The sequence below is a fragment of the Nycticebus coucang genome, chromosome 13 (genome assembly GCF_027406575.1).
Source record: "Nycticebus coucang isolate mNycCou1 chromosome 13, mNycCou1.pri, whole genome shotgun sequence".
NCBI lineage: Eukaryota > Metazoa > Chordata > Mammalia > Primates > Lorisidae > Nycticebus > Nycticebus coucang.
The window spans coordinates 71,811,923-71,825,241 of record NC_069792.1 but is presented as its reverse complement, the minus strand read 5'-3'; the positions used below and the strand labels follow the sequence as shown (position 1 = coordinate 71,825,241).

General features: G+C 36.8%; 1 protein-coding gene across 2 annotated transcripts in view; it reads left to right on the top strand.

Moving 5' to 3' along the window:
• Nucleotides 1-11,112, top strand: part of NUDCD1 (NudC domain containing 1) — a 109,598-nt gene extending 98,486 nt beyond the window's left edge. For both annotated transcript variants that reach the window (XM_053558770.1, XM_053558769.1), the window contains exons 9-10: nt 4,064-4,223; nt 8,437-11,112. In XM_053558770.1, coding sequence (XP_053414745.1) covers nt 4,064-4,223; nt 8,437-8,729 — 453 coding nt within the window. In that variant the 3' untranslated portion in view covers nt 8,730-11,112. The remainder of the gene's footprint in view (nt 1-4,063; nt 4,224-8,436) is intronic.
• The last annotated feature ends 2,207 nt before the right edge of the window (nt 11,113-13,319 follow it).

Below are 13,319 nucleotides of genomic sequence, written 5' to 3'. Positions count from 1 at the left end.
CTGGGTTTGGGGTTGGAATGTTCTTCCTTTTCCAGTTGCTTGAGATGTCCCATTAAGATGTTAACTTCCTCTCTTTCCGTTCTCTTGAGGAAGGCTTGTAGTGCGATAAATTTCCCTCTTAGAACTGCGTTTGCGGTGTCCCAGAGGTTCTGATAGTTCGTGTCTTCATTGTCGTTTTGTTCCAAAAAATTGGCGATTTCTTTCTTAATCTCATCTCTGACCCAGCTATCATTCAGCATAAGGTTATTTAACTTCCATGTTTTTGTATAAGTATGCAGATTCCTGTTGTTACTCATCTCAAGTTTTATTCCATGATGGTCTGAGAAGATGCATGGAATAATTTCTATTCCTTTAAATTTACTGAGGTGAGACTCGTGACCTAAGATGTGATCGATTTTGGAGTAAGTTCCATGGGCTGATGAGAAGTATGTGTATTCAGTTTTGTTGGGATGAAATGTTCTGTAGATGTCTGCTAAATCTAAATATTGGATGGTTAGGTTTAAATCTAAGATTTCTTTGCTCAGCTTCTTATTGGAGGATCGATCCAACACTGCCAAAGGAGTGTTGAAAACTCCGACGATTATGGAGCTGGAGGAAATCAAGTTACTCATGTCTGTTAGAGTTTCTCTTAAAATTGAGGTGCATTCTGGTTGGGTGCATTGATATTGATAATTGAGATCTAATCATATTGAGTATTACCCTTAACAAATATGAAGTGACCATTCTTGTCCTTCCTTACTTTTGATGGTTTAAAGCCTACTGTATCTGCAAATAAAATTGCAACACCTGCTTTTTTCTGATTACCATTTGCCTGAAATATGGATGACCATCCTTTCACCCTGAGTCTGTATTTGTCTTTTAAGTTAAGATGTGACTCTTGTATGCAACAAATATCTGGCCTGAGTTTTTGTATCCAGTCAGCTAACCTATGCCTCTTTAGAGGACAGTTTAAGCTGTTCACATTAATGGACAATATTGATAAGTCTGGTAAAATTTTGGATATCAAATTTTTCAAAAATCCAGTGGACATTTTTAATCCTTTCGCCATTGTGGAAATTGGAGTTTGATCCGAAGTTTCTGAGTGAGTTTACTTTTGTGGTATAGGATTGGGTTGGTCATTGTGGAGGATAGGTCTGAGAACATCCTGAAGAGCTGGTTTACTTATGGCAAATTTTTTCAACATATGAATGTCATTGAAGTTATTTAATTTCTCCATCATAAATGAAACTCAGTTTAGCTGGATACAAGATCCTGGGTTGAAAGTTATTTTGCTTTAGGAGATTAAAAGTTGATGACCACCCTCTTTTGGCTTGAAAAGTTTCAGCAGAGAGATCTGCAGTTATTCTAATATTCTTTCCTTTTTACGTAATAGTTTTCTTTCGCCAGGCTGCTTTGAGAATCTTCTCTTTCATGTTAACTTTAGTGAAGCTAATTATGATATGCCTGGGGGATGACTTATTGGGGTTGAATCGTGCTGGGGTTCTGAAGCTGTCTGCTATCTGAATTTCAGATTCTCTAGGCATGTCTGGAAAATTTTCTTTCATAATTTCATGCAGAAGGGCCTCTGTGCCCTTGGAGGCCACTTCATCATTCTCCGAAATCCCAATTATTCGTATATTGCTCTTCTTCGAATTATCTGAGAGTTCTCTGAGTGAGTTATCCGTTTTTGCTCTCCATTTCTCTTCCTCTTTGAGAGATGGGGAGAGTTCGAAGACTTTATCTTCAATGTCAGAAATCCTTTCTTCTGCTTGCTCCATTCTGTTGCTGAGGGATTCTACTGTATTTTTCATATCTTTGAGGGCTGTAAATTCTTGCTTCAGTGTGTCTAAGTCTTTGGTGGTTTTGTCTTTAAATTCATTAAATTCTTGAGACAGGTTTTGAATTTCTCCTTGAATTCCTAATTCCATTTTATTAATCTTGTCTGCAATCCAAATTCTGAATTCGATTTCTGACATCTCAGCCAGTTGTTTATGAATGGGATCTTCAATCACATCTGCCGTATCTTTTCTTGGGGGGGTTGATCTATTCTGGTTATTCATGTTAACCAGAGTTTTTCCTCTGATTCCGCCCCATGGTTATTTTACTCCCTTTGATTTTTCTTCTGGGGCTTTGTCGAGGGCCCGTACAGTGTTGCGGCCTGAGAAACTGGGGCCCTGTCTTGTGTGGTGGGGCTAAGTGGTTCTGTCTTGTTTTCGGCTGGTTTCTGTTCCATCCTATTGTAACGTTTACTCTGTCTTGAAGTCTCAGCTGTGTGGAAAAACCAGCAATTAAGTCACCCCGCCCGCCCACCTCTGGCACCAGTTGGAAAAGGAAAATCAAACCTTCCTACAACCGCATACCCAGGGCACCGCCTGAAAAGTCCTCAGTCTATTAGTCCAGTTCAAAAGGTCCAAATTGATTGTCTCAATCAGCACCTGTCTCGGGTGGGAGAGTTCAAGAGGTCTCTGGGAACTGGATCACAGGGGTCTGGTGACTCCTCTGATATGGCTTACTTCTGTGCTGCGTGGAGTCAGGAGGAGCCACCTAGCAAATAGATGAGTCTGGGAAGATTGATGTCTCCTTCCCCACTTTGCCCCTCCATCGGACCCAGTCACTGGTATCTCTGCAGATGGCTAACCCAGTTGCCTGTAGTGAACAGATACTCCAGGAGTTTGCACCTGCCTGAATTGCAAGGAAGTCTGCCAGGCCCCTGCAGTCTGCCACTATCTAGCAGGAGGAGATGGGGCCTGACATCTTGGAGTGCTTGATGCAGGTGGCGGGAGGGAGGTGTTCACTCAGGCTTAGCCCCGTGCCTGATTGATGTTGCTAACAGAACAGACAACTTTGCGGGGTTCTGTCTCTGTTTCTGCTAAAATGGCCTACAGAAGATAGGCTGTTCTGAGTTCAAACATCTTTGCTGCTGGAGGTTTGTGTCCGATTACCTCTCTGTGTCCACCCTGCCCTGGAAGCTTCCCGGGTTTGTGAGCAGCGTCAGGCAAATCCTTTGCTCACTGGTGGCCTCCTCTGGTTGCCCAGGGAGACGGGGTGTGGCTTCAGAATATCCAGAAGTGAGCCGTTTTGCTTTTGTTTGCATCCTTGTGATCACAGCTTGCCTCAGCGGTGTTGATGTGCGTTCTTCAACCTTCTCTCTTGGTGTGGCTCAAATTCACCAGGATACTTACTAAATTCCTGTCCCTTAACTCTCCTTCTGGATGCGAGCCTCTGTTGAAAGCTGGCTTCAGTCCGCCATCTTGTCTCTCTCCCTGTTAATATTTCTAATGAAGAATATTGCTGGAGCCTATCTCCATTAAAAAAAGTATTCCTAGAGATGGAATCCAGTGAGTCTCAATTTAATGAGAGAGAATTTCTTTAGGCTTCAATTTTATAGCAACAATTATTGACATAATGTTTTTGACATACCATCATTAAGCAGTGTACTAAAGTAATTATAAACAAATCTGTATATGAGTCTCAGCACTGTGATATTTCTCTGTAGCCTAGGACAGGTTACTCAAGCTTTCCAAGTCTGTTCTTTCACCGCCTAAAGATAATAATAGCCTCCTAGGTTGGTAAAAAAATAATAGTCTCCTAGGTTGTTAAGGTTAATATTTATTACATGTCTGGTATGTACAATGTGCTCACAAATTCTAGTAGCTGTCATTATTCTTCAGTATTATTACAGGCTAATGTTAGTAAACTTCATTTCTGTGGTTTAAAAGTAGTGTGCTTATAAAATTGATGCTTACATCATGTTTAAACTAGTTACTAACAGTTGAGAGCTAGGTACTAACAGATGTAGCATGGCGGTTAAGAACATAGATTCCGGGTCCAAATTTCAGTTCCACAACTTTTTACTAGCCTGACTTTGGACAGGCTACTTAAATGCCCTGTGCATCACTTTCCTCACCTTTATAAAGACCTTAACAATGGGATTTTTCTCCCAGGGATGTTTTGAGGAGTCAATCAGATTAGGTATGTAAAAATTTTAGAATGGTCACTGATATTTAGTTGCTGTGTGCCAGTTTTGGCCATTATTATTATTTAATTTGTTGTTGAGTAAATTATTTTTTTAATCACTTTTTAGGTGAATCTTGGAAGCAACCAGTATCTTTTCTCTGTCATACTGGATCCTAAAGAAATGCCCTGCTTCTGTTTGCGCCATGATGTCGACGCCCTACTCTGGCAGCCACACTCCAGCAAACAAGAGGATATGTGGGAGCACATTGCGACTTTCAATGCTTTAGGTATAAAGCAAACGCTTTAATAACATTTTCCATTATGTCAAAAATTAGTCGCTAACTTTTTTTTTTTTTTTTTAAATTCTAAACTGGTGTAGAGGATACAAGTGATTTTTGTGACGTGGTAGAATTGCTTAGTGGAAAAGACTAGGGTTTTAATATACCTGTCACCTGAATAGTGTACATTGTACCTAATAGTTAATTTTTCATCTCACAGCCCCATTCCACCCTCCCCTTCTGAATATCCAGTGTCAATTAAGCTACTCTGTATGACCGTGCATACCCATTCCTTAGCTCTCACTTGTAGGTGAAAATATGTGATATTTGATTCTTTGTTCCTGAGTTACTTCCTTTAGAATAATGGCCTCTAGTTTCATCCCAATTGACCCAAAAGATGTTATTTCATTCTTTTTGATGACCAAGTAGTATTCCATGGCATATGCCTATATATTCCATGGCACATGTGTGTCTGTCACATTTTTTAATCCAGTCATTGGATGTTAGGCACTTTTCTTGGTCCCTTATCTTTGCAGTTGTGACTTGTGCAGTGATAAACATGGGCACAGGTGTTTTTGTAATAAAATTACTTCTTTTCCTTTTGGTAGGAAAAGAATCCCTAATGGTGGGATTTAGTTCTTTAAGACATCTCCATACTATTTTTCATAGAGTGTGCACTCATTTACATGCCCACCAACAGTGTATAAACATTCTATTTTTATTACATCTGTACCAGCATCTACTGGTTTTTGGCTGTTTAATAGTGGCCATTCCGACAGAGGTAAAGTAATGGTATCTTACTGGAGTTTTAATTTGCATTTTCCTAACGATGTTGACCATTTTTTCATGTATTTGTTGGCTGTTTGTTTCTTTTTTGAAAATGCCTATTTATGTCTCTTTGCCCACTTTTTTTTTTTTGCAGTTTTTGACCAGGCCTGCACCCTACTCCTTTGAGCCACAGGTGCCACCCTCTTTGCACACTTTTTAATGTGTGCTGATTTGAGTTCCTCATAGAGTCTGAGTACTAGGCTGTTGTCAGATGTTTAGCATGAGAATATTTTCTCTCATTTTGTAGGTTGTCTGTTTATGCTGTTAATTATATCTTTTGCTGCACAGAAACTTTTTAGTTAAATTAAGTCCCATTTGTCTATTTTGGGGGGCGGGGGGTTGTGTTTGCTTTTGGGATCTTACTCATAAATTCTTCGTGGTCTCTGTCTTTTGGGTGCATAATACCTCCACCTTGACCCAGCTACAGCAGAAGTGGTGGGGGAGCTCTGTCTGCAGCCTGCAGGGTTACCAGATTGACTGTTGGCTGGTGGCTAAAATACTCCAATGGCGGAGCTATGTATGTGCCAGGGACTTGTCTCCAGGAGAGTACGCTCCTTCCAGAAGAGAAAGGCCACTTAGAGAGAGGACTGCTAACCCCACCTTCCCTCATGGGAAGTGATAGGTCTAGGCTTTGGGGAATACAAAAGTCCCTGCTGTTGGTTTTTAGGGGAACAGAGTATGCACCAAGCTCTGTGGAATCCTGGGTGTGGAGCAGCTGCACCCAAGAGCAGCTTAATCCTCCCCCATGGATCCCTTGCCACTCCCAAGCAGAAACAGCCATGGCTTCTTGGGCAGCAGCAGGCAGGGAATGGGAAGAGGAGGAGGCCCCAGGTGGGGGGGAGTTAGTCACTGGTCTGCTTTATCTTAAGCAGCCTCCTTGTATGCTGCACTCTCCTTTCAGCTAGAAGTGGCCATCCCTGAATGCCCGAGTGATGGGAGACCCACAGTTCCCTGAGACCTACCAGTCTGTATTGTGGTCTAAGTGGGTGCTAGGAAACTTTGGCTATGAATCCAGCAGTGTAGAAACCCAGGGTCTGAGATTCCCGGGTTGGCGCAGCTGTAAAAAGCAATGCCTTGTCCCTGAAGAGAAAGAACTGAGCCATACCCTCCGTGAAGAATCCAGGTGCAGTGAGCAGAGTACTACTGGGTATTCCCTGTACCTTCCTCCTTCCTGCTAACCTAGAACTGGTTGTCCCACAGCTCACTCACACCAATGGCTCATGCTTTGGAACAGAAGCACCAGTGTCCACCACATTAGGGTGATTAGAGGAGGGGAGGTTCCCATCTCTAGATCCCTTCCTGGGCTGCCCAGCTTTAAACTCCCAAAATGGCGCTGTGGGTCTGGTTGGCTGTTTTTTTAAGTTCACTTCTCTTTTTTTTTTTCTTTTTAAATTCTAACTGTACTAATTACATTTAGATTGATTTGTGCTATAATCTTGTTACTTTTATTGTAGTTGATAAATGTTAGCACTGTTGAGCCATTTGTATTAATCTGTTTTTATGCTTGTAAAGAAAATCAACACAGAATACAAATTAAAGTGGTTATATAACCACTTGAATTACTCTAATCAGACATTTGCTTATTTAAAAAAATTCTTTAAGCTATGTAGTATTAAAATATGAACAAGGAGCTTGATGATACCCTATACATGAAATTTGTTTTTAGGTTTCTTTCTTTAGAGTAATCTTCAGAAACATCACAGAATTGCTCTGAGGTAATGCTTACTAGGAGGTATCTTTCATGGAACTTCAGTGCAAAAGAGAGTCCTTATAATGCAAACACTTATGGAAAGTGGTAATAACCAGAAAATAAATGTATTTGGTAGGATAAAAGGAAAATAATCAGTTTTGAAACTAGGGTTTGAAAATGTTTAGACTAATATATCCAATCATTGATTTTATGTCAAAATGCATTAGTGTTATATGAGAGAAATTTTTTATGTAACTTAAGATGCCACAGTTATTGCTTTATAGAAAGATTATTTTAAACTGGCAGCAGGAAATAAAACTATGCATTTTGATGGCTACATATGCACAACAGTGATTGTAGCAGTTTGCCAATTCTCTCTTATAGTTAATAATGTAGACTACTCTAAACTGGTTAATTGAGATGCCCAATGTATTTTTATTACCTGAGGTTCAAAGTTCGATCTAGTTTTACTATATAATTTCTAGACTTCCTATTTTAATTCCTATTTTTTTTTATTTCTATCCCTTTTCTTTAGTAAAGGAAAACCCTATCATAAAATTTTTAGATGCTCAACTTGTCCATTTAAATCCCCAGATCACCTAAGATAAAGGAATTCTACCATGCTCAATGCTCAGTTGAATCAACATTACATTAAATGTGTATTCTTGAGATTATTATACATATTATTCTGTCAAAGTTAGACTAGAGATAGATCTACTTGTAACTATTTAAAAGTGTACTTCAAATCCTCTCCATGTTTCTCTCTTTAAACCCTGCTTGATGTTAAAAAGAAACAAAATTCATCTGCCTATGCTCAATGGTTCCTTTGCTAACTCACTGTTTGGTGGGATCTCAATTTTAATTATTGTTATATTTTTTTATCTCATGTTATACCCCAACCATGTTGCAATCTGAAAATCTTAATTTATATCTCAGAACATAAATGTCCCTTTAGTTTATAAAGATACTCTTTAAACATGTGCATAAACTATGACATTGAGAATTTTTTGTTAATTCTTAAAAAAATTAAGAATTTTTTAATGGGATATTCTAATTAAGTTTTTTAAATTAGAGGCTTCAATTTTCTTTTTAGGTTATAGTGGTTTCAACATTCTACTTCTGTGTACTGAAGCACAACAAAAAGCTGTTACAATGTTGGTATTGGTGTATAAAAATACTACTAACATTATAGAAATAAAAAGAGAATTCATTGTGAATATCAGTACCTGCAGGGATGCGTTACCAATAGGCCTTCCAGTGTGCATTCTGAATAGACTCCTGACATAACTTTATGATGGTATCTAACATTTTCCCGTTGGATAAGAGAAAAAAAATGATTCTGTGATACCATATCTGTAATTCATGAACCTAAATATTAAATTGGCATTTAAAGATATTTTGCATAGATTAGAATTTTAGTGTTTGAATTATTCATGGAAATTTAATGAAACTATGGTATACTTTTGAGGAGATGAAGCTGCATCTGTTTTGATCCTTAGGAATTAAAGTTGTTATTTTTGCACTACTTAAGAGAGATTGTGTCTAATCATTAATGGTTCAGACTGCAACAGTTGTTGAACATTTATAGTATATATTTGACTCAGGCATTTTAATGTATAATAAAAACTTGAAAATGTTAAATCATGATTTTTCCCTTCTGTTTAACATATCATTTTTCTTTTGTTTGCCTCATATTCTTTACAGGCTATGTCCAAGCATCAAAGAGAGACAAAAAATTTTTTGCCTGTGCTCCAAATTACTCCTATGCTGCCCTTTGTGAGTGCCTTCGTCGAGTATTTATCTATCGTCAACCTGTTCCTATGTCGACTGTACTTTACAACAGAAAGGAAGGCAGGCAAGTAGGGCAGGTTGCTAAGCAGCAGGTAGCAAGCCTAGAAACCAATGATCCTATTTTAGGCTTTCAGGCAACTAATGAGAGATTATTTGTTCTCACTACCAAAAACCTCTTTCTAATAAAAGTAAATACAGAGAATTAATTATTACGACAAATTGGCTTCTCCTTGGTGGAAAAGTATTCCGTGGTAGCTGGAGGTCTGGTTAGTTATATTGTAATCTATTAATGTGTTAAGTAAAAAATACCTTATATCAATAAAGTATAAATATTTTTTAAAGAATATTGGAAATGTATTCAAAAGATTATGATTCTGTGAAAACTAAGGAATGAAGCTACCGATTTAAAGAACATTGATTTCTGTAAAAATGTAAAGATAATACTAGTAAGTACAATTATTTTTTAAGGCTAGAATCTCATCTTTTGTATGGAAGATGCACAATTCAGTGTTTAAAAATAAAAAATATTTATCATGTGGTCTTTGTTCATTAATTAGTTACTATTGTCTATACTTACAGAGTGTATGGGATAATCATTAAAATGTTGAGTATTATAAATACTTATTTAAACAGACTGAATAACAGAATATACAAGGACAGAAATGCAAGAGGACAGCAGATCTAATATTTTTAAAGTTTATTGACAGGTCTTAATTGTTTTTTCAAATAATATTGCTTTATTTAATTTTTATCTGTTTGCTCTGCCAAAGATAGAAAAATCAGATTATCCATTATCCATGTTTCATAACAAACCATCCCAAAACTTAGTGGTTTAAACAGAATGTTAATTATTTCTCGTGACTTAGTGAGTTGGCTGGCTCAGCTTCCAGTAGGCTAGACTTGGCTTCTTCCCATGGTGGAGCAAACATTCTAAGAAGGTAAACCCAATATGCAAGAGGTTGTCAATCCTGCATATCCGTAAAGTCGCTAATGTTCCACTGGACAAAGGTCACGTGACCAAGTCCAGAGTCAGTGTGAGCGGGGATTGCACCCACAATACAGATGGCAGGAACGATGATGCATTGAGGGCCATTAATATAACAGTCTATGCACAAGGACAAATTGTAATTTTTTTCTTGTAGTCCTTTTTATTTTTCTAACTAATTAAACATAATAATCCTATTTATATATTGTATATTTTTTGCCATGAATTTTAGTTTTTCATACTTAATAATATTTCTCCAGGTTTCTTTTTGTTTGTATTTACTGCGAAATTTTTATTCCTTTTTATACCAGTTCAGCATGTGTGTTTCTATAAACCTCAAGTTGGATTTTATATTTTAATAAGGAAGTTAATACCTTTAAGAGATAAAAGATGAAGGTATATCTTTCTATATAAGATAGAAAATATTTGTTTTTAATATACTACATATCGTTTGCCTGTATTAGTAAATATTTGGCTGAATTTTTTAAAAATGAAGGAAAATACAGGTTTGAGATAACAGAGGAGGAAATGGGGATTAGATACATCCTTAAACCCTATGTCAGAATGCAGTTTCCTAGAAAGAAATATTAGGGTGCCAGGCACAACAAAAAGAAAGGTCCTGAGAAGTGGAGGTGATAATTGGAGTTCTAATAGTATTCTATTACTAATAGGAAAGAGGCAAGATACCAGGCATCATGAGATCATGAACACAGGAAAGAAGAAAAATGTGTGGTTGAACCAAAAACCAGAATAGTGATAATTCCAGAGCTGTTTAGTGTCATTGTAAAACTTCATGAAATAAGACTATTTAGATAGTGAATTATTAAAACTATCATGTGAAAGTAGATCTACCCTGTTTCCCCGAAAATAAGACAGTGTCTTATTTTAAGGTGTGCTCCCAAAGATGCGCTAGGTCTTATTTTCAGGGGACGCCTTACCTTTCCTGTAAGTAGGTCTTATTTTCGGAGAATGTCTTATTTTCGGGGAAACAGGGTAAATTATCTCTAACATTTTCCCCAAAGATAATACATATTCCCTAAGGCAGGGGTTCTCAATCTTCCTAATGCCGCAGCCCTTTAATACAGTTATTGTGGGTCACAACCCACAGGTTGAGAACCACTGCTCTAAGGGAACGTAAGACAAATGTATATTGATCTAGTGCTTACTTAGCCATATGACAATGTATACTATGTATATGCAAAGTTTAATAATCACCATTCTTTGTGCATGTGATTTTTTTTTTACATGGTTAATGTTGAATTGAAAACTGTCCTAATAATTAATCCTAAGTATTGTTGCATGTTAACTATTGTTAATAGTAAAAGGTCTAGAGCAGTGATTTCAATCACAGTGATTTCATTTTAAACATGTGCATAAATTATGACATTGAGAATTTTTTTGTTAATTTGTAAAATTTTAATTTTAATTCTTAAAATTTTTTGTTAATTCTTAAAATTTATGTGCATAAATTATGACATTAAGAATCTTTTGTTAATTCTTTGTGTTTTCTTGAAGTGCTTCAGGGATTCCATAAACATTTAACTAGCTTAAACAATGTTCACAACTTTAAAAAATAATAAACATCTATTTAAATGAGGTATGTACTGCAAGTGCAGTGAATATAGTACATGGTATTTTTGTCAATTTTCATCATGTTTTGAAATAGGAATTTATTTAACATTTTATGTAGTAATAAAGTAGTACCTTATGTTTTGCATATTAAGATTCATTTAACACTATTCATTGTTTTAAATTTAGCCAATTTAAGCATCAACTATATACCATAGCATGATGTTTTCAATGTTTAGGATAATGAATTACTGAGGATAAAAAGACAAAGAGTCTATATTCTAGTGATTTTTCAGGTAAAATCTGTCTTTGGGGAGAAAAAGCGTTGGAGGAGTGGCACAGGTAGAATGGTGATTCAACTGCTAAAAGGAAGTATGACCAAGGGTGGAACTTTGAAGCTATATAAAAGAGGCAGACAGAAGAGTTGCCAATGGGAACGGTCAGAAAAAGATAACGGAGCCTCAAGAACTTAAGAATGCTTAACTATGTTGAGTAATACTTTAACCTTTAAATAGAGTACAACTATAGAGGGCAATTCTTACAGAGTACAGGTTAAACTGTTGTACAGGAATTTCTAATATTTGTTTTATTATTCACAGAGGTAAGAAAAGAACAAATGGTAAGTTTATGTCAAGTAGTATAAGACAGGAAAACCATTTTATTCGTCATTGATTATTACTGGAAGAACATTTAATTCTTAGTAGTGTGTCTTTCTAAACAAGTAATGGTAGTTGAGCTGGTAAAAATTAGGCCTAATGATGAGGGTAAAGGAGTAATTAAAAAAGTAAAAATTAGGAAGAATGAATGTGCAAAATAGCCAAGGTAAAAGGTACCCAGCCAGATCTCAATATGTATTATTAGGAGGAGGTATCATTGCCTCAGTAAACAAATACACACGTTTAATTTTTATTTGCTTATAAGAAGAAAATGTTCTCAAAGTTGAAAAGGCTTCTTAGGATCCAGAAAGATAAAGTTTGATGAATTTGATCATTACAAAAATGTAAAATTTCTCTATGACCTAGTTTTATTAACAATGGTGAACGAAAAGTAACAGACTGAGAAGAGATATATGACACATGCATAATAGATAAGGTTAAAATCTAGAATATAAAAAGAACAGTCATTTAATAATTTTGAAAAACATGTTACCCAATAGAAAGGCAGGTAAAAGATACAGTCAATTCATAGACAATAGAAAAGAAATCTGAGTGCAGTGGCTTATGCTTCTAATCCCATAGACTTAGGACACTGGAATTTGGAACGATGGTTTGAGCTCAGAAATTCAAGGCTGCAGTAAGCTATGATCATGCCACTGTCCTCTAGCCTGGGAAACAGAGATGGCCAATAAAGCTACAGCAACCAAGACGACGTGGTACAACGAAAAGTTCCCTAGAACAGATAGAATTCAGATTTAGACTCAAAACATATAAACATACGTGGTCAATTGATTATAGACAAAATTGCAGAGGCAATTCAATGGAGAAGAGATAATCTTTTCAACAAATAGTGTTAGAATACCTGAGTATTCATTTTTACTTTTCTAATAAGCTGAATAATGGCCCCCCAAACATACCAGCAGCCCCTGATCCCTGAATCCTATAAATATGACTTTATAAAGAAAAGGGGTCTTCGCAGAAATGATTAAGGATCTTTACATGAAGAAATTATCTTGAATTATCTGGGTGGACCCTAAATCCAGTTATAATGTTCTTACAAGAGCGGCAGAGGGAGACTTTGAACCATAAAGAGGACAAGAATATGTGAAAATAGTGGCAGAAATTGGAATCATGTGGCCACAAGCCAAGCTCTGCCAAACCATGCAGGTAGCCACCAGAAGCTAGAACAGGCAGAAAACAGATTCTCCCTCAGAGCATCTGGAGGGAGTACGTCCCTTCTGACATCTTGGTTTTGGTCTTCTGGCTGCAGAACTGTCAGAAAATGCATTGTGTGGTAATTTATTATGGCAGCCATAGTAAACTAATACAGTTGTATATCAAATCAAAATTCACTAAAGGGTGGCACCTGTGGCTTGAGGGAGTAGGGCACCAGCCCCATATGCTGGAGGCAGCGGAGTCAAACCCAGCCCCAGCCAAAAACTGCAAAAAAAAAAAAAATTAAAATGGAATATAGACTTAAATGTAAAACTTAAAACAGTGAAACTTCTAGCAGATAACATAAGGGAAAATATTTATAACCCTGGATAAGGAAAAATTTTTTTGTGTATGACACCAAAAGAGAAAAG